Consider the following 21,659-nt stretch of genomic DNA (forward strand, 5'->3'; position numbering starts at 1 on the left):
CATGGGATTTCCTGCCAGCAGCATCTGTGGAGTTAGAAGAAACTTCTCCAGCTGAAGCGCTGACAACTGGACAGAGGGTCCAAGACCTATGCCCCACACCTGTGGCAGTTCCAGAGGCCCAGGATGAGAAGGTGGTGATCACTCCCCAACAGCAGCTACACAGTTCGGAGAAGAAGGTGGTCATCCTTCCTCCCCAGCAAGAGATCCACAGTCTGGGAGTGGAGGAAGCCAGTCTCCCTCCCCAACAGTTAGCTGGAGCCGATTATGTGAATTCCCCAGCAGAAGTGCTGACAACAGGGCAGAGTGTTACCAACCTCTGCCCAGCACCCGCAACAGCTACAGAGTTCCAGGAAGCTGGGGAAATCGGGCCCTCGCCCCAACGACAAGCTGATGAAGTGAAGCTTCTACACACAGCTGAAGAGCTGGCAGCCAGACAGAGTCAAGGACCTCTGCCCCACACCTGTGGCAGTTCCGAAGGCCCAGGGTGAGAAGGGAGGGGAGGTTGTTGTCCTCTCTACCCAACAGTCAGAGCGAAGGAAACTGTCTTTCCTCCCCAGCCAGGATTTGTGCATCTTGGAGACAATACCAGAGAACGGTTGTCCCAACCGCCAGATGAGTGTAAGGAAGATGGAGCAGCCGACTCCCCTTCCCAGCAGCAGATCGTGCCCCAGAATGATGACACCAACCCAGCAGAAGCGCTGGCAACAGAGCAGAGTGTGGCTGGCCTCTGCCCTCAATGTACAAAAGATGGAGTTCCTGTTGTAGTGGATGGGACTGAGGTCTTCACCTCTATCTCAGTGATGCTGGGCAGTTGGCCCAGGTCCCCAACCGCATGAGGGTGAGTGCCCAGCCACCCTGTCTTCTCTCCAGCGGCTGGAAGGACTCCAGGGAGAAGGGCCAGTCCACGCTTCTCCCCCGCAGCAGGTATGTTCTACGAGAGAGGCAGAGGTTGGCTGGGTGAGTAATGCTCCGTTCGGGACAATTTGTTTGGGGGACTGGAACTACGGACTAACTTCGAAGTCAACCCGTTTGGGGTCTCCTTCTGTGTTAGTCTCCTGCCGAAAGGGGAGATATGTGACAGGAGTCACTTTGGGTGAGGGGCTTGTGGAACCCAGATTACTTTAGAGAGGTCGGGAAACTCCTTGTTCAACTTCCCCGGCCCCTCTTATGTGTAAGTCACCCTGTGTCTATTAGAGGCACAGGGTTACCAAGAACCCCAGTCGGGCCTGCCCTAATCAGACTCGCTGTACAACCACACCACATTTTGTGTTACCCCAGTTATCCTGGGTTCTATATGTGTGGTTTGTGTTGAAAGAATGAAGGGCCTCTTTCACTGGGGACAATAATATTTCTGAACAATATCCCTCAAGAACTATATAAAGATAAACCATTTGAATTTTCAGATTGCTTGAATATTGTTGGAGTCTCTCATAGACCCTTGCTAGATAGGTGGGTTGGGGTTTGTTATTGGTAAGTGCCTGTATCCCATTGTTCTATTGTTTGTCTGCCTTAAGATTAACCTATTATGGGATGTATATGGAAATGTGTATGTGGATTGGCTAAGGGGGGAGGGGCTTGTCCCACAGTGTATATCTCTTTGTGCCTGTGTTTGAATAAAAAGTTCTTATTCTGGGAGGTTCCAAAACATATACAAGCTAAGTTGTCGGCTAGCTTTGTATGGGGGCGGCTGGAAAATGTTATCTATGTTCACGACTGGGAGGAAGCCATATAGTGATAAAAGTCCAAGTGCAGTGTGGGCTGCGGTTCCGTTACACCCCTCTCCTGAGCCACCCTCTGAATCAGTTTAGGATTGGGCAGAGGATGTGGAAGATGTAGCTGAGGGTGACCCTATAGAAGGTTAAGCTGAAATTTCCACTTCCGGGGAGTCAGGGGAATCTCTATCAGCCTCTCAATCCCAGAGATTGTTTAACCAGTCTCTTGCTGAGATGGTCTGGGCTGAGTTTAAACTGCCGCCCTTAGAGACAACTGAAACCTCTTTTTCCTCCCTAGGCTCATTGTGCCCTCCTCAGAGTCCTCGGTCATTTCCCGTGCATCCACTCTTGGAGCAAGAAGTGTATAATGACTGGGATCAATCCGGATAGGATGTTTGTTTGAAGAGTACGTTGCTACCCGTAAAGAGGAAGAGCAGGCATCCTTCCTTTTAAGATCCCCAGTACTAATAATACCAGTGCTTCCAATTCCAGGCAGAGGTGACGGCCTCAACCGTCTGCATCCGGACCTAAGCCTTCGGGGCAAGGTCAGAAAAAGCCCTGGGCCTAGAGATCAGCCAAGTCTTCCTCTAAGCCCTCTCAGTGAAGGGGTGCCTCCACTCGCCTGGGGGGGGGGGGGGGGGAAGGCTCCTGCAGTTCTCAGGGGCATGGGTGGATTTAATTCAAGACAAGTGGGTTGTCTCCACCATTTCACAGGGATACAAGCTGGATTTTCGGGTGTTCCCGTATCTTCGGTTTGTGAGCTCAAGTATAGCAACAGATCCCCTGAATAGAAAGATCTTTCAGGCATTGGACCAGCTGAGAGCTCAGAGGGTGATAACTGAGGTTCCAGAAAACAAAAGGTTCAAGGGTTTTTACTCAAACCTATTCATAATCTCCAAACCAAATGGATATGAGACCTATTTTGGATCTTAAGGCGCTGAATCAGTTTCTGAACGTTCGTCCTTTCCGCGTGGAATTAATTCGTTCAGTCGTAGCCTCCCTGCAGGGAGAGGAATTTCTAGCATCCATAGACCTCAAGGATGCATATCTTCGTGTGCCTCTATTTCAGACCCATCAAAGGTGCCTTTGTTTTGCAATTGGAAACATTTTCCAGTTTGTGGCCCTGCCCTTCGGGTTGGCCACAGCTCCAAGAGTGTTAACAAAGATCCTAGCTCCAGTATTGGCTGTTCTAAGCTCCCGAGGGATATCTGTAATAGAATATCTGGACCTATTACTAATCGATCGGCGTCGGCTCTAAGCCAAAATATTATTCAGACGGTACATTTTTTCTGGAATAGCTGGGGCTTCGTGTTGACACGCTGCAGGCAAAGATATTCTTGCTAGCAAGAAGGGTCTCCGACCTGAAGGGTCAAGTTCGGTCTATGGTAAGACTGAGATATTATGCAAAGACATATGGATGGATGTTACTGGGGAAGATGGTGTCCACTTTTCAAGGCAATTCCCTATGCTCAATTCTATGCCAGACCCTTGCAGAACAAATTCAGTCCTTGGACTGGTCCATATCTCTGCTACCAAGAGTACAACAGAGTCTGAATTGGTGGTTGTTGACCAGAAATCTGGAGAAGGGTAAATCCTTTCTCCCAGTGACCTGGAAGGTAGTGATTACAGATGCCAGTCTCTTCGGCTGGGGAGCGGTTCTGGAGAAAGCTACTCTCCAGAGGAAATGGTTTTGGGTAGAGAGTCGTCTCCCCATCAATGTTTCGGAAATTCGTGCAGTCAGTCAGGCTCTGAAATGCTGGACGCCCAGACTGCAGGGTCACCCTGTCAGGGTCAAATCCGACAATGCCACGGCCGTGGCTTAGGTCAACCATCAAGGAGACACAAGGAGTCGATCAGCCCAGAAAGAGGTGGATATTATCCTGTCCTGAGCAGAGAAGTTTGTGCCATGCCCGACAGCAGTGTTCGTTCCAGGAATAGAGAACTGGCAGGCAGATTTCTTGAGCTGTCAACAGATGTATCCGGAGGAATGGTCTTTACATCCCGAGATTTTTCAATTGATCTGCCTACGCTGGGGGGGAGGGGGGGGGCTCAGATTTGCAAGGTTGCGACCTGGTCGGTGCATACGTTCACTCGTTTCTATTGAGTGTATGTTTGGACTCAGGAGGAGTATGTTTTTGTCCACAGTGTACTGCATGCGGCGGTGTAATCCTTCTTCTGTTAAGGGTCAGATGGCGGTATTTTTTTGGCGTCCCCTCAAAATGCATTTCTTTGGGACGTCCCATATGTTATGATTTATGGCTCTGTGTCCCATGATGAACGAAAAGAAAAATGTATTTTTAATTCCTACTTGCCTGTAAAATCCATTTCTTGAAGTACATCACGGGACACAGAGGTCCCTCCCCTCTTCTATGGGGTCTTTTTATTGCTTGCTACAAAACTGAGATACTTCCTGTGTGGGAGGGTTATATAGGGGGTAATCAATTCTGATTGGTTGCCAGTTTCCTTCACCTATAGGTGGCTATAAAACCCATATGTTATGATTTATGGCTCTATGGCTCTGTGTCCCGTTCTTTATTTCTGCCTAATGTTTGAGTAAGGACCTAGTCCCTCTCCATCTCATCGGTGGTGCTTCAGCAGGTACCTTGTCATTGGTTTGCTGGCCAACCGTCCGAAAAAGACATGGTGGCCTTGCCCTTCCAGAGCAAACGTCTCTTCAGTGCTCCCTTGAATGACCCTATCCATACCCTTACCGTTGACGAGAGTACCTACCTCCCTTAGTCAAAGGAAGGGAAGGAGCCGCATTGTAAGCCCAGTTAGGCTCCAGCACTTCAAGGCCCATTCGAGTGGTGCCTAGTGCACCCCTGAAGCCTGCAGACCAAGTCCTTTTTGCATGCGGGCTCGCCCTATTCCAATGCAGAGCGAGGGGTTGCCTTTTACTTGTTTGTGGGCCTATGGTCCTCTTTATCCCTGACAATGGATCTACTGAACTGATTGTATCCGCCTGCAAAATAGATTTTCATTCTTATCCACCAGAGATCTCTCTTCTGTCTGATCTACCCCTATCCCACCTGTGGGCTGTATTTTGGGTGGTGCAGAACTTGCCATTTCAAGAAGTGACTGCAGCTGGTCCTGGAGCTTGAGCGTTTTCAGAGTTTTTTTACTTCAATCTGGTTCAGGTGCAGAAGTTCCAGATGGCATCCACACATTCTGTGTTGGCCTCCCTTCGCCAGGTTTTTTTTTCTCCTGCCTTCTATTGACTGCAAGGATGCATGTCTTCATGCCCTCATTTGTGCTTGGTATCGACACTTCTTGCACTTGTGGTCAGGGATGCCTATTATCAGTTTTGTGGTGTTTTTCCTTCTGGCCTGGCCTCCGCACCTTGGATTCTTATCAAGGTGTTGGTCCTGGTACCCGGGTTACTGAGACAATGGGGAACATCGTGATTGGCTACCTGGTCGACCTGCTCTTGCGAACGAGGGACAATGTGGAGCTAACGATGCGCACTCTGCAGGACTTCTGATTGGTTCTAAATCTCAATAGGTCCTGTTTGACCCTGACCAGGAGATTGGAGTATCTGGGTGCGATCCTCGATCGGTTCAGATGGACAAGCCCTTAATCCTTCAGACTGCAGTTCCACTGCTCCTGTTCTGCAGAAGGTATTCCCTGCGGTCTTGCATGCAGGTCCTGGGTCTTACAATGTCCACTTTTAAAGCGGTTCTGTAAGCGCATTTCCATATGAGGCTCTTGTGGAGGAAAATTCTGTCAAAATGGCACGTATCGCTTGCATCACTGGTTACCCAGATTCCTCTCTTCTGGTTGCTTCGGTCTCCCTCCCTACAGGGGGGAATCCCTTCTCCCCTCCACTGGTCGGTAGCCCCATCATTTGTCAGTGTTTCTAGCTGGGGAGGAGTCCTGTGGTCGAGATCAGCTCAAGGTAGTTTGGATACTAGAGGGGGCTCGGTTGTCCAACAAATGCTGTGTCTGGATCATAGAATGGACCTTCTCCAAAGATGCCCGGCCAGGATCCAGCCTGACAACCCCACCAAGATGGCCAGTGTCAATCACCAGGGTTGTGTGAAGAGTGCAAAAGCAGCATGAGAGGCATTCTGCATCTTCAGGGGGCAGAGCTGCACGTACTGGTTTCTCCGCTTGAGTACCATTCAGGCATCGAGAATTGGCAGGCAGATTACCTCAGTCGTCAGTCACTGGATCAGGAAGAGGGGTCCCTACACCCAGCCATAATCATCAGTTCTGCCTACACTCTGGGGGACTCTAGATGTAGATATTCTGGCGTCTCCGCTCCCCAGGAAGGTACAGAGGTTCATGGCAGGAGCAAAGGACTCCTGCTCATTCTGGTGGCACTAAATTGGCCGCATTGACCATGGTATGCTGACATGGTGTGACTGGCCCAACCACTCCCTGGCGGCTGCTCCTTCAGGCAGATCTCTTGCCCTAAGGACCCATCTTCTGCCCTGTTTTTACCCTCTCTGGGTTGAGGGCAAGGGTATTGAAATCCAGGTTCTGAGTGTGATGGGGGTTGTCGAATTTGGTGATTCCCCTCAATGTTAACTGGTTGCCGACCACCGCACGACTATATACGGCGGTGGTCAGCCCCGGCCAGGCAAAGTGACCTATATATACGTCACTAGCCTGTCACTTGCTTGTGAGCCAATAGCGGACGAGCGCGCCCCCGCGGAGGCGCGCTCCCGCCCCGGCTCGTTCCCTAGCAAGTCCGTTCGTGTGACCGGCGGACCCGATGTCCGCCGGTCACTCGCGATCGCCCGCCGTGAAGGGAGAAAGGCAGGCGGCTGATGTAAACAAGCCGCCTGTCATTCTCCCCTGTGTAGGAATGGTGATCATACGGTTCTACTATGTAGGACTGTTGATCACTGTTCCTACACCAGTAGCCATGTCCAATCACAGTTAGAAGCACGCCCCTAGGGACACACTTAACCCCTCCTTCCCCAATAAAGTTAACCCCTTCCCTGCCAGTGTCATTTTGCAGTAACCGTGCATATATATAGCACTGATTACTGCAGTAATGTCACTGGTAACCCCAAAAGTGTCAAAAATGTCAGTCAAGGGTCCGATCTGTCCTCCGCAATGTCGCAGTCCCGCAAAAAAAATCGCAGATCGCCGCCATTATGCGTTAAAAAAAAAAAAAACAACAAAAATGACAAAAATCTTTCCCTTAGTAAACGCAATAACTTTTGCGCAAACCAATCAAAATACGCTTTTTCCGATTTGTTTTACCAAACATATGTAGCATAAAACAAATTGGTCAAAAATGTTAAATTTAGATGTTTTACATTTTTTTTTTTTTTTTTTGGGAATTTCATATAAATAAATGTGAAAAATATTATTTTTGCAAAATTGACGCTCTTTTTTTGTTTATAGCGCAAAAAAAAAAAATCGCACAGGTGATCAAATACCACCAAAAGAAAGCTCTGTTTGTGGGAAAAAAGGGACGTCAAATTCATTTAGGTACAGCGTCGCATGACCGCGCAATTGTCCGTTAAAGTCACGCAGTGCCGAATCGCAAAAAAAGCCCTGGTTAGGAAGGGGGTAAAATCTTCCGGGGCTTAAGTGGTTAAGGGCACGCAAGTCCCGCTCTAGGAAGAATCCTCTTTGCACCTGGAAGGGTGGGTTGTATCACCTTTTGCAGGTATTGGGTGTGTCTCGCTCCTTCTTGGTGGCTTCTTTCTCCATTTGGACTGAACACTTGCCTTAACTATCAATAAGGGTCAGGTTTCTGCACTGACAACTTTCTTTCAACAGCCCTTGGCCATGCACTTCTTGATTCGTAGCTTCATTCAAGGAGTTTGCCATGTAGTGTTGCCTGTGCGTTTCCCGCTGTCACTGTGGAACCTGAAACTTTTTGCATTTTGGTCCTCCCAAAGTCCCTCTGAGAATTTCAGACGATCTATGTTCACTGGCCAGGAAGTACAGAAGGCGGAACAAAAGGTAAACAAGAATTCCTGTGATCTCAGGAGTGCAGTTGTCCACAGAGGATGACTAGGACTGGTGTCTCCCACAAACATAGTGAGTGGAACGTACAGATGGGTCACTTCAGGCAGGAGGCAGAAACATGGTCAGTGGCAGACCAGCCCAAGGTCAGAATAGGCGGCAACATTGCACTATTGTGGCAGTGATAAGGAACACTGTTGCTGGCTGTATTGGCTCTTCCTACACGTACTGATGTAGCAGCAATCGGGGACAATGTTGCTGACTTGCACTGAGCTGGAGACACGAGGATTTGTGTGGCAGCAAATAGGATCACTGTTGTCTGGCTTACACTGGCCTGGTTTCACTAGGATTGGTGTGGCAGCAATCCTAAACACTGTTTACTAGCTTTCACTGGTGTGGTGGCAATCCAGAACACTGTTGCTGGCTTACACTGGTCTGGTGAAACTGGCCATGCTTTAAGAAGCAATCGGGAACACTGTGTCTGGTTGCACTGGCCTGGAGTGGCAGTAATCAGGAACTCTGTTGCTGGTTGCACTGGTCTGGTGACACTGTTGCCTGTTTGCACTGGTCTGGTGACACTAATCGGTTTAACAGTGATCAGGGGCACTAGCGTGATGACACTGTATTGGGGTGGCTAGGAATCGGGGACACTGGCTGGCTGCACTAGTCTGTTGATACTTTTACTGGTGTGGCAGGGATAAGGAACACTGGCTGGTTGCACTGGTATGGTTTCTGTTCTGTGGTGGCTAGGGATCAGGGACAATGGCTGCACAGGTATGGTGACACTGTACTGGGGTGGCTAGTGATCAGTTACTCTGTAGTAGACTGCACTGGTATGTTGACACTGGGGTGACTAGTAATCAGGAATACTGTGGCTGGCTGCGTTAGTATGGTGACCAGGGACACTGAGTGGCTGCACTGTGTCCCTGCACAGTGTCACCAGAGCATCCAGCCAATGTTCCTAATTACTAGCTACCCCAGTACAGTGTCACAATAAGGATGCTGACTGGCTGCTCTGGTGACACTATACTATGTAAATAAAATGACATGGTACAGGGCCATTTTTATTGGCCCTGTACCCACTCTGTGATCTGCTGTGTGTGCTGGAGATTTACGCCATAAAGCGATCAGAGGGCATGCTGGAGCAGCTAAAAGGGAAGGCCACCTTTTTGTAAGATTTTTAAACTTGTTATGACTTGTATTTAACCTTGTGCAGTTTTATTTGAAGCAGGTCTTGTGAGGCATTAAAGGTCTGCTTTTGAAACATTCTCATCCCCCTCCGCCTCGCTGAAACTGTGTAAAAGTATACGAAAATCACCTGTGAATAAAGGGTAAAAGTTAGATGATATACCCCCCTTTCCTCTGTCTTTCATAGTGCAGGGAGTATTGTCCTCCTCATGCCAAGGATGACATGCCAAGGAATTTTGAGTACACCAAGTCTCCTGAGATGATGCTGCAGCACAGTGCTGGGAGCATCATCTCAGCATAATTTGGGCTATTCTCTATTCCCCAGTTTTTTTCCAGGAGAAGGATGCCACTCTCACCTAGGCACCACAGAGGAAAGGCATGTATACTATTTAAGTTTTTCCACTATACGTGAATTTTTTTTTACACTTTAACATGTTTTTGCAAGAGAAACATATTTAAAAAGGGAATCCTGCATTTTAGGTGCTTGTAAACTGGAGTAGATTTATGTGAACTAATCAAGGATGAAGGAATTTACCAAACTGAGTCTTTTCTGAACAGATGTGTGTGGGCGAGGCTGTGCAGTCTGCATGAAGTTATGATACAACTCTATATTCTTGCCCAAGTAGAGTGGTACATTTTTATTGGTACATTTTTATATTTTTTTCCCTTTGCAAACTGTGTTAAGGTATGCAAAGGCCAGGTCTTTTAATTTGTAGCAAATCTTTGCAACCCTTTGATACCTCCACTTTTAGTCTTTGAAGCAGTGGACTGTGCTATCTCTAGAATGGGTAACTTGCAACTGCTTTCCATCAGAGCGTACTGCCCACTGCCAGGGTAGAGGGGGCTGTTTATAATTTGTAATATTCTTGTTGGTATCTAATGCCCATAAGATGACCCAGTCGTAACATTTATGTTGCATAGTAAGTTTCAAGCTGTGTAGCTGTGAAATTTTGTTCCAGTTAATATATGCATGCATATCTCAGATACTCCTTTTTGATCCAGCTGCAAGTTGTGTTTCATTTACTATTAACTTGATTCTTTTTTTCTAATGCTTTGTTTTTCAGGTCATTTAATTTACCTAATGTTAATCTGGAAGGTGATAAAGATAATTACTGTCACCAGGTTTTAATGCATATCGAGGGTCCAGAGGGAGCAAATAATTCAGACGGTAAGAAAACTATCCTGTGAACATATAGTTACATTTTAGGAGAGACAAGGGCTAATAGTTTTAAACATTTTGTACCTGCTAAAGGTAGACTTTAATGAAAAAGTTTCTTTATTTCAGATAGATTTGGTAAGCAATAGAAACCATTTTTTTTTTTTCATTCTTTTTCTGTTGCTGCTTCTACAACCTTCAAGAGTGCAGCGCTCTTCTTCAATACGTAAAGTGCATAGATTATTAAATGAAATTCGTCCGGGATCATAAAAATAATAAAGTACAATAACGATTATATACACAAAAAAAGTGTGTGTATGTATATAAAATATATAATCTCACAAAAGTGAGTACACCCCTCAACATTTTTGTAAATATTTTATTATATTTTTTCATGTGACAACACTGAGGAAATGACACTTTGCTAAAATGTAAAGTAGTGAGTGTACAGTTTAGATAACAGTGTAAATTTGCTGTCCCCTCAATATAACTAAACACACTTGAACACTTGGCCGGTCCATCTTTACCACCTTTACCCTCAGATTCTTTAGCAAGGCAGTAGTCATCTTGGAGGTGTGTTTGAGGTTGTTGTCATGTTGGAATACTGCCCTGCAGCCTAGTCTCCGAAGGGAGGGGATTATGCTCTGCTTCAGTATGTCAGAGTACAGTTTGATATTCATGAATCCCTCAATGAACTGTAGCTCCCCAGTGCTGTCAGCACTCATGCAGCCCCAGACCATGACACTCCCACCGCCATGCTTGACTGTAGGCAAGAAACACTTATCTTTGTACTCCTCACCTGTTTGCCGCCACACACGCTTGACACCATCTGAACCAAATCGATTTATCTTGGTGTCATGAAACCACAGGACATGATTCCAGTAATCCATGTCCTTAGTCTGCTTGTCTTCAGCAAACTGTTTGTGGGCTTTCTTCTGGGACGACAGCCATGCTGACCAATTTTATGCAGTGTGACATATGGTCTGAGCACTGGCAGGCTGACCCTCCCCCACCCCTTCAACCTCTGCAGCAATGCTGGCAGCACTCATACGTCTATTTCCCAAAGACAACCTCTGGATATGACGCTGAGCACGTGCACTTAACTTCTTTGGTCGACCATAGCGAGGCCTGTTCTGAGTGGAACCTGTCTTGTTAAACCGCTATATGGTCTTGGCCACCATGCTGCAGCTCAGTTTCAGGGTCTTGGCAATCTTCTTTTAGCCTAGGTCATCTTTATGTAGAGCAACAATTCTTTTTTCAGATCTTCAGAGTTCTTTGCCATGAGATTGCATGTTGAACTTCCAGTGACCAGTATGCGAGAGTGAGAGCGATAACACCAAATTTAACACATCTGCTCCCCATTCACACCCGAGACCTTGTAACACTAATGAAGGGGGGGGGGTGATTTAATTGGGCCTTATTTGGACATCTTCACTTAGGGGTGTACTCACTTTTGTTGCCAGCGGTTTAGACATTAATGGCTGTGTGTTGTTATTTTGAGGGGACAGCAAATTTACACTGTTATACAAGCTGTACACTCACTACTTTACATTGTAGCAAAGTGTCATTTCTTCAGTGTTGTCACATGAAAAGATATAATAAAATATTTACAAAAATGTGAGAGAGAGGAATCACATCGCATGTGATCTGCACAGCAAAATCAGTGTGAACCCAGCCTAAGGAGAATTTGATTGTCAGGGAAATAAATTAAGTGGGTGTGCTTTGTGAGGCTTGTGAATTCCTCAAGCAACTAGTTTTGGTACTTTATTAGACTATCATACAGGAGCCCTAAGTTGTATTTTAATCAGTCCCTATCCTATGCTTATGAGTTCTAATAACACTACTATTTCACTCACCAATTAATTAGAAAGAATTAGACCTAACCTAAATCTTCTGATACATGGCTACTAACTAACCTATTCTGAATATTATTGGTTTTCTGTCTGTCTGTGTAAGTACACTTGTTCTCAGGGGTGTGGCTGTTACTCTGCCAGGCCAACACAAAATACTGTAGGGGGAGCCCAGAAAGCTGCGTTTTCACTAAAAGAAAAATATATTGTAAGCAATTTGCAAGCACAGCAGAGTTGGAGGGGTTAGGCTGCATTCACACTTGAGCGTAGCGTTTTTTAACCGCGATTTTACCGCGATTTTTTTCAGGCGTTTTTCATTGACCTCTATCAAAAACGCTGGTAATCAGCCCAAAAAGAAGCTCATGTACTTTTTTCATCTACAGGCGTTTTGCAAAACGCTCAGATGTGAACAGGGGCCATTTAAATGAATGGGGTTTTACTTGTTGGGCTTTTTGGAAGTGTTTCTTTTGAGCGTTTTTGGAGCTGAAAACGCCCAGGTGTGAATGGAGCCTTAGAGGACGCTATAAAAAGATAAATGGAGATTTGAGTATCTTTCTATAAATAATTGTAGTATTAACTGGGACCTATATTTCATAAACGAATAATGATTCTCTGTTTAAAATATTCTATAAAGTTTTTTTTTTTTTTTTTGTTTGTTGCTGTATATCTTTGTTGTATATCTTTGTATGTTTTCTCTCAGAATACTCGGAAGTCAGGCTTACTGGTCTATTATTAAACCAATTCTATGTTTTTATTTTCTTAAAGCCTACCTCCCAGATTGCTTGCAGTTTTGTAAATCTATACCTATTCTAGAGATAACCCCACCCCCCCTTCTTTTTTTTGCTGGTATTGACAGATCCCTTTCATGAGCTGGCGTCATTATTGAACCAAATCAGCAGAAAGAATCAGGACTGGCAGCATCCCTCCAATTTTTCTAGAAGGTATGAAGAGCATGTTCTATCTCAGTTTTGCTGACTCTACATTAAATGTAAATACACACTTGAAGTTGTGAGCTATTTTAGTCTTCAAACCGGTATTTTTACCATTTGAGGTCTAGTTTTTGTCATTCTGACTCCAGACATCTGAAAAAATTATATGGGGTGTGAAGAACGCAGTGTCAGACCACTGCCCTTTCCACAAACTTGTGACAAATGACTGGTCAACCTCACACCAGGCTGTCACTGATACGCAACAATGACAATCTCACCCTGCACAAAGATTTTCCAGCTTGCGGGACCACAATCTAATAAACTGCCAATAAACTGAGCAATTGTCTCTGGGCGTAGTTACCTAAGCAATTAATCCCAAACTGCCACCAGACAGATTGGGCTGCTTTAAGCTTTCACGATATTAGCAATGACAATTATGATTTTAACATAAACGTCTTAACACTCACTGTCACCACATACAGGTATGTTCAGAGTTTTATACTACAGTAGCATTCTTCAGGAGACGGGTTTGTTTGCATTCGTGCAATATAGAATAGTTTTAACACACTTTAAAATATGATTTATTAACCACTTTAAGACCAGGCCTATTTTTGACACTTGGTGTTTACAAGCTTAAATCAGTTGTTTTTGCTAGAAAACCACTTAGAACCCCCAAACATTATATATTTCTTTTCAGCAGAGACCCTAGAGAATAAAATTGAGATTGTTGCAATATTTTTTATCGCACCGTATTTGCGCAGCGGTCTTCCAAACGCAATTTTTTGGGGAAAAAAAATCACTTTTTTTAATTAAAAAATAAGAAATCAGTAAAGTTAGCCCAATTTTTTTCCATAATGTGAAAGCTAATGTTACGCCGAGTAAATAGATACCCAACATGTCATGCTTCAAAATTGCGCACGCTCGCGGAATGGCGACAAACTTTGGTACTTAAAAATTTCATTATTTCAAGAGACACTGGAAAAAATTCTACAGGTTACTAGCTTAGAGTTACAGAGGAGGTCTAAGGCTCAAATTACTGCTCGCACTCCCAACAATCGCGACGATGCCTCACGTGTGGTTTGACAACCGTTTACATATGTGGGCGGGGCTTCCGTATGCGTTCGCTTCTGCGGTCGAGCTAACGGGGACAAGGTGCTTTAATTTTATTTAATTTTTTTTCCTATTTATTATTTTTGATTTTTACAGTTTAAAAAAAAAAAATGCAATTTTTTTTTTTTTTTATTCCTATTACAAGGAATGCAAACATTCCTTGTAATAGAAATAGCCACGACAGGACCTCCTTTAATGTGAGATCTTGGGTCAAAAAGTCCTCAGATCTCACAAGTACACTAAAGAAGAAAAAAATGGTTAAAAGAAAATCGTCTGTTTAAACCGGTTGCTAGGCAACGATGTTTGACTTCGCTCCGGTCCTCCAAGACCATAGAGTCGAGTGAGAGCCATCTTGCCCTCACTCTACTTCCTGTCTATGAGGATCTGGGACCGGATCATTTTCTCTGCTGCCGGCAGGTCCGGAAAGCAGGGAAAGAGACCGGGAGGGGGGGCACCTCTTCCGCCGCACCGTAGGGTGATCCCGCAGCCAATCTGCCGCTGGGACCACCCTTACCTGAAAGCCGATCACCCGCTGTTTTTAAAAATACCGGTGTTATGGCAGCTATCTGCTGCCTTAACCACGGTATTTAGCGTCAAAGTAGTGACGTACATCTGTGGTGGGAGGTCGGTAAGTGGTTAATGAAAACTTTAAGAAATGGTGCAAAATAACATACTTACAGAAAAAGGGTATAACACAGACAATAATGCAACAGAGAAATAAAAAGGAGCTGAACATGGAAATACTTGCAAGTCCTGGTTTCAGAGTCTGATCAATGAGCAAGATGATATCATTGCTCATTGATCAATGAGCAAGATGATATCATTGGCTGTAATACGGCTTGACAGATATTCCTTGGTTTGATGTTACACAAGAGCTCTTAAATGTGCTTGCAATACCCTTTTTCTTTGGTATCACGGGGCTGTTGACAGAGACCAATTAAGTGGCTAAGGAGTGGCCCTGAGATGTCACTGTATTGGACTATCCCAGGTACAGTTTACTATCTCTGAATGCCTAGAGGTTAGTCTGCTAAGCTGCATATTATGGTCCAGCATAACATTTGCTTCAAAATGGATCTAAATATGGCATGTTTCCGATGTCTAATTTACCCAGGAGGGATAGGGTGTTCCAGTGGATCCCCATGTTTTCTAATATAGGGGTGTTTGGACTTAAATTGTATACTCAAATTTTGGACTCATTTTATACTTGCCTCCATCTTCTCGCTCCGGGTCACCTGAAAAAGAAATGGCTAATCGCATTTTTTTTTTTTTTACTTACCTCGTAGCGAAGAAAATATACTTACCTTACTTCCTCGGCCACGGCCCATCGTCACTTCCTGGCTCTGCAATGATTCCTGGGAGCTGAACGTCATAGCTCCCAGGAATCATTGCGCCTGCCCCGGCCCCGACGTCAGTTCCGGGCCGCGCGCGTCATCCCCTTCTAAACAGCTTCTGGGCATGCCCAGAAGCTGTGGAGGGATGACGCGCGCGACCCGGAAGTGACGGCGGGGCCAGCGCAGGGCATCGTGGGACCGAAGAAGGCGGAAGAGGACGCCGAAGAGGATCTCGCTGGCTTCAAGCTGCCCACATCTGAGATGGCAGCGCTGGACAAGATGTTTTCAGGGTAAGTATTTGTCCTAACAGGTAAGTGCAACCCGGGACAGATCAGAGGCTAGCCATTGTGGAATGCACTAGCCCTGACTGTCCCGGGGGTATTTAAAAAAAAAAAAAAAAAATTCCAGGGTGGAACTCCGCTTTAAAATGCTACAAATTAACTGATGAAGGTAGATATGTCCTTATTCTGGCTGTGCTGTTTCATGATTTATGAAAAAACTGGGATCATAGATTCTTCCCAGAGGAAAGAAACAGCAATGTGTATTGCTACTTCAGCTAAGGAATTTCTGACCAAGTATCTGCTAACTCTCTTGTTATACAAGTGGGCAAGTCAGACAGCTTTATGGGGCACCAAGATATATATTGGTTTTAGATTCTGCTAGTCCTATTAACAGACTGATAAGAAATGCCTGTGGTGCAGCTAACCGGTTGTGTAAACTGAGAGGAGTGGAGGGGAAGTTCACGCTACAGTGGGTATAGAAGGGAACCATCCCATTTAAAATAAATAACGTTTTGTTGCTTTGCAGCCTGAAATAGACAGTTTTTTTTATCCAGCCGTAATTACTGTGCAACCTATAACATCCAAGTGAAAGATATAACGTCAACATGTCAGGGAAAAAAAAATCAAAACCTGAATCACTGAGTTGGTGAAAGGATTCTGAAAATTACTTGTCAACTCAATCAGGTGTAGCTAATCACCTTCTCAATGGCACACAAAGCCATCTGACTTTTAACTGTGATCAGCCATGGTCATTTTGATTTGCTCAGCATGAAAAGAGCTTGCCTGGATCATTTCAGTCCCTAGTAGTGAAACTGAAGCAAACAATCAATTATGGGTGGCAAGGTAGTGTCCAAAGATATCCGGGAAAAAATTGTGGACATGCAAAAGGAGATGCATACAAAAAAATTTCACAGGCTTCATGAATGACTAGAATTACAGTGAATTCTATTAGGACATGGAAGGTATTTGGTACAGCACAGATGGATCAGGACGTGGCTCCAAACTGGATGAAAGTGCCAGAAGGGAAATGGTCAGAGAGGGTACCAAGAGGCCTACAGCAGTTGCAGGAATTTGACAAAGAGGGGTCATTGTGTTCATGTGACAACAATATTATAAATTTTCCACAAATGTGGCTTGTATGGGAGGGTTGCAAGAAAAAAGCCACGCCTCAACAAAGGCCAAATGCAGTCATGACTGCACTTTGACAAAACGCACCTTGGAGATTCTGAGGCACATGGAAAAAGGTGTTATGGTCAGTTGAGTCTAAAATTGAATTTTCTCTTACGTCATCCGACAGTCGCCGCCCCTTCATATTCGTCACAATAGGGTTATTGACCTTTGCTAGGAATGGCTAGACAACAGAATATGTTAATATCAAAGCTTTTAGCATACCCCACCCCCAGGGGGTGGTCCCCTCAGTCAATACCCTCCTGCTTCCTGCATTCCTACCCCAGTTTCATTTGTCTAGCTCAGGAGTAGGTTAGACGTTTCCTGTGCTGGGGCTTTTTCAGCCTCAGCTTCTTCTCTCTCTTAGATTTTATTTGGAGTTTTTTTCTCTTTCTTTACTTAGCTGTTTCTTTTCAGCTCTAGTCAGATCTTCTGATGAAGATGATCGTGCGGTGCTGGGTCTCGGGCTGGCCTCCCTGGTTATCCGGGGTTTTCAGGGCCGGTGGCTTCCCAGCCTGCCATTGAGCGTTCAGCTAGGTTTCCCTGGCAAATATGAACGACCCATCCCTGTTCGCTGCAGGGATGCTGCGGTGAGGTGGCTACCTCACTGGACGCCATGCGGTTTCGCACCGCAATTCCACTGCGTCCTGGCTGCGACTCTCCCTGTCCTAGTGCAGCGGTTTGATCGCTTGTGCAGGCTCCCCACGCCATCCGGATGGTAAGTATATTTCTGTGTGGGGACCTGTCTGTCTTGGTTGTCAGTCTGGGACTGTGGGACCCTGCATGTCTGTGCATAATGCTGAGCTCCCTGTCAGTATAGCTGCTCTCTGTGGGCTGCAAGGGGGGGGGCTCTCATGCTCTGCTCTGTGTAACAGGCTGTGTGACATGCTGTGTGCTGTGAAGGACGTGTTTGTGAGACATGTTGTGGGCATACTGTGCGGCGGCCGCTGCTGCGGTCCGCCATTTTTTTGTGACAGTTTTGTGGTGACCGATCCTGTGTGGTGAGAGCGCAGTTTTTGGCGCCAAATGCCGCCATTTTGGCGGCGATCGCGCGGGCCACATGTCAGTGTTTTCTGCCTCTATAGTCTCGGCCGGCGGCCATGTTTGTGTAGCCTTACATAGGCTGTATGAGGGCGGTCAGTCTCGCATCACTTCCTTTTGCTCTGAGGACAGCGATCGATGAAGCAGCAGCCTGTGTGACCTCTCCAGGTGTTTACCTTCCATTCCTGTATTCCTTGCCTTTTGTATTCCTAGCCCGGTGGGTCAGTGTGTTTTGTGGGTGCGGTGAACGATCGCCGCGGCCTTAAAGGGGCAATACTACTTTTTTTCTGAGTTACTGGGGCATGGATTCTCAGGAAAGCAAGTTTCCTCCCTCCTTGGTAGGGGGCTGCTGCTGCTTCCCCTGAGGGGGCTGATCTGGCTGCTATTGTGGCTAACCTTGCTGCTCAGGTGCAGATGCTGGTGGCTGATCGATCCACAAAAAGGCCCAGGGTGTCCATTTCCTCTGATTCAGAGGGCGATGGGGATGCTATGGCTGGCGTGCCCTTCTCAGGGTCTCGTTCTTCTCTAGACCTTGCAGGGTCTGAAGGGGAGGCTGAGGTGGAAGGGGTTGATGATTCTCCCCCTGGCTCGTCTGAAGAGCTTGCAATCATGGATGAGTTGGTTGCTTCTATCAAACAAACGCTGCATTTGGAGGATGAACCATGTCCTCCTGCTTTGATGTCCTCTTATGGGACGCAGAGAAAACGCAAAATGTCGCAGGTTTTTCCTTGCTCTACGGAATTTCAGCGCGCTGTTGAGGAGCAATGGCGCAACATGAAGAAACCTTTTGCTGTGCCGAGTAGATTCAAGCTGCGTTATCCTTTTACGCCAGCTACTGATGAGCGGTGGTGTGTGCCGCCTCAGGTGGATCACGCGTTGGCGATTTTGAATAAATCCACTGCGATTCCTGCTGAGGATACCCGGTGTTCCGGGACCCTACGGACAGGAGATTGGAGTCTTTGGCCCGTCACTCTTATACGGTTGCGGGCTCTATGCTGAAGCCTATTTTTGCTTCCATTATGGCAGCCCAGGCTATTGCCGATTGGACGCAGGTGCTCAGGCGCACTCTGGTGGCTGACTCTGTTTCGCCGACGACATTTACTATGGTGGATCAGATTCCCAGGGTGTCATGTATTTGTGTGATGCGGACCTAGATATGGTCCCTTTGGCTGCGCGTCTGCAGAGTGTGGCGGTGTTGAACCGTCGCCTGATCTGGCTGAAATGTTGGTCTGTTGACCAATCTTCTCGCAAGACTCTGGTTTTGCCCTACGCGGGTTCTCGCCTTTTTGGCGAATCCTTGGATACTCTGATCAAGGGTGTTTCTGGGGGTAAGAGTACTCTTTTGCCCCAGACTCACAAGTCTAAGTTTGTTTGCGGTAAGAAGAATGCTTCGTTAAGACCCTCTCAGGGGTCCTTTCGTGCCTTTCGGTCGCACTAATAAGGGTAAGCCCTTCAAGGGACAAGGCTCCCAGAAAAAGCCGTGGGCAGGTAAGCAGAAGTCCGGCCAGTCCGGGTCCGCTGCCCATAACAATGCGGCCTGAAGGGGCGCCCTCACCCAGTTCTGGGGTGGGGGGACGTTTGCTCGGTTTTCTTCAACCCTGGCTGGCCCGCGTTCGGGACAGGTGGGTTCAGGAAATCGTTCGATCTGGATACAAGATCGAGTTTCTCTCTCGGCCGGCGGGCAGATTTTTTCCCTCAAATCTTCAGCTGTCTCCGGATCGCTTGCGGGATCTGCACCTGGCGGTGCGGGACCTGCGGGCTCAGGGAGTGGTGATTCCGGTGCCTCGTCGGGACAGATTTCGGGGATTCTATTCAAATCTGTTCACTGTGCCCAGAAAGGAGGGCAAGGTACGTCCGATTCTGGACTTGAAAGCTCTGAACCGCTTTGTGCGGGTTCGCAAGTTCCGCATGGAATCCCTGTGCTCGGTGGTGGCTGCTCTGGTTCCGGGGGAATTCATGGCCTCCCATCGACTTGAAGGATGCGTACCTTCACATCCCCATTTTCGAGGGTCACCAGCCAGTACCTTCGATTCGCCATTGCGGAGGATCACTACCAATTCGTGGCGTTGCCCTTTGGTCTCGCCTCGGCTCCGCGGGTTTTCACCAAGGTGCTTTCGCCGGATTCTGGCTTTGTTGAGAGCCCAGGGCATCTCGATCCTGGGGTATCTGGACGACATTCTGGTTCGGTCTGCGACCAGTCAGGGCCTGGTGAACGATCTGTCCGTCACGATGCAGACTCTGCAAGAGTTCGGTTGGACGATAAATTTTCCAAAGTCGACTCTGTGTCCGTCGGTTCGTCTTCCTTACCTGGGAATGATCCTGGACTCTGTCCAGGCGAAGGTCTTCCTGCCGTAAGACAAGCTCCGGAAGCTTCATGAAGAAGTCGGGTCCCTCAGGGACGTTCAGTGCTCGTCCCTCCGGACGTGCATGAGGTGTCTGGGACTGATGGTCTCGGCTTTTGAGGCGATACCCTTTGCCCAGTTTCACACGCGGGGTCTCCAAAGGGAGATTCTGGCCAGGTGGGACGGACGACCGCAATCTCTGGATCTCCAGATTTCGTTGAGTCATCGCACCAGAAGGGACCTTCTGTGGTGGCTCCAGTCCCCGGCGGTGTCGGGGGGCAAGTCCTTTCGCCCTTGCTCGTGGACAGTGATCACCACGGATGCCAGCCTGACAGGCTGGGGTGGTGTTCTGGGCGTTCTGTCCACCCAGGGAACTTGGTCGGAGGAGTCGTCCGCCCTTCCGATCAACATTCTGGAATTGCGAGCAATAAATCTTCGGCGTTGGTCGGACAGGCTGCAGGGCCGTCCGGTTCGGATGCAGACGGACAATGCCACAGCGGTGGCCTACATCAACCACCAAGGGGCCACCAGGAGTGCCCGCGCGGCTCGGGAAGTAGCCGACATTCTGTCTTGGGCCGAGACGCACGTCCCGGCGATAACGGCAGTTCACATTCCGGGGGTGGAGAACTGGCAGGCGGACTATCTGTGTCGCCAGATCCTGGGCCAGGGAGAATGGCCCCTTCACCCGGATGTCTTCCAGATGTTGTGCGCGAAGTGGGGTTCCCCGGATGTGGACCTGTTCGCGTCTCGTCTGAATAACAAGGTGGAAAGGTTCGTGGCAAGGACGCGCGATCCTCGGGCAGACGCCTCAGACGCGTTAGTGACGCCCTGGCATCAGTATCATCTGATGTATGCCTTTCCACCGATTCAGCTGCTGTCCAGGTTCCTTCGGAGGTTGGCCTCGGAACCGAAAACGGTGATTCTGGTGGCTCCAGACTGGCCTCGCCGGTCTTGGTACGCAGACCTCGTGAATCTGGTGGTCGATGCTCCGTGGCGTCTGCCTCTTCGAGACAATCTCCTGTCTCAAGGGCCGATATTTCATCCTGCTTTACAGTCGCTGGCTTTGACGGCCTGGCTGTTGAAACCCAGATCCTGAAGGATAGGGGTCTATCCCCTGAGGTCATTCACACCTTGATTAAGGCTAGAAAGTCCTCTTCGGGGAAGGTTTACTACCGTACTTGGAAGGCCTATTTTGCCTGGTGTGAGTCCAGGGGGTATTCCCCTCGTTCATACTCAGTATCAAGGGTGTTGGCTTTTCTTCAAACGGCGTGGACCAGCGTTTGGCGTTGGCCACAATTAAGGGTCAGATTTCTGCTCTGGCCGTTCTTTCAGCGCCCTGTGGCGTCTAATTCTTTAGTTGGCACCTTTTGTTCAAGGGGTGCGGCATCTGGTCCCTCCTAGGAGGGAGCCTTTGCCTCCATGGGACTTAAATCTTGTTCTGTCCGTGTTGCAACATGCTCCCTTTGAAAAAATCAGGGAGATCTCGTTGTCTATGTTGTCCAAGAAGGTCGCCTTTTTGGTGGCGTAGGGTGTCGGAGCTGGGTGCCTTGTCCTGCAGATCTCCGTATTTGGTGGTTCATTTGGATAAGGTGGTCTTGCGTCCTAACTCGTCTTTCCTTCCGAA

At 47.4% G+C, this 21,659-nt stretch overlaps 1 protein-coding gene across 1 annotated transcript in view; it reads left to right on the forward strand.

Annotated features, from left to right (window-relative positions):
• S100PBP (S100P binding protein) overlaps positions 1-21,659 on the forward strand; it is a gene marked incomplete at its 5' end in the record, with an annotated part of 87,611 nt that overhangs the window by 39,713 nt on the left and 26,239 nt on the right. The window contains 2 exons of the mRNA XM_082246396.1: positions 9,893-9,996; positions 12,691-12,775. Of these exons, the coding sequence (XP_082102522.1) occupies positions 9,893-9,996; positions 12,691-12,775 (189 nt within the window). The remainder of the gene's footprint in view (positions 1-9,892; positions 9,997-12,690; positions 12,776-21,659) is intronic.

The sequence above is a fragment of the Pelophylax lessonae genome, assembly GCF_965119305.1.
Source record: "Pelophylax lessonae genome assembly, chromosome: 2".
NCBI classification, from domain to species: Eukaryota; Metazoa; Chordata; class Amphibia; order Anura; family Ranidae; genus Pelophylax; species Pelophylax lessonae.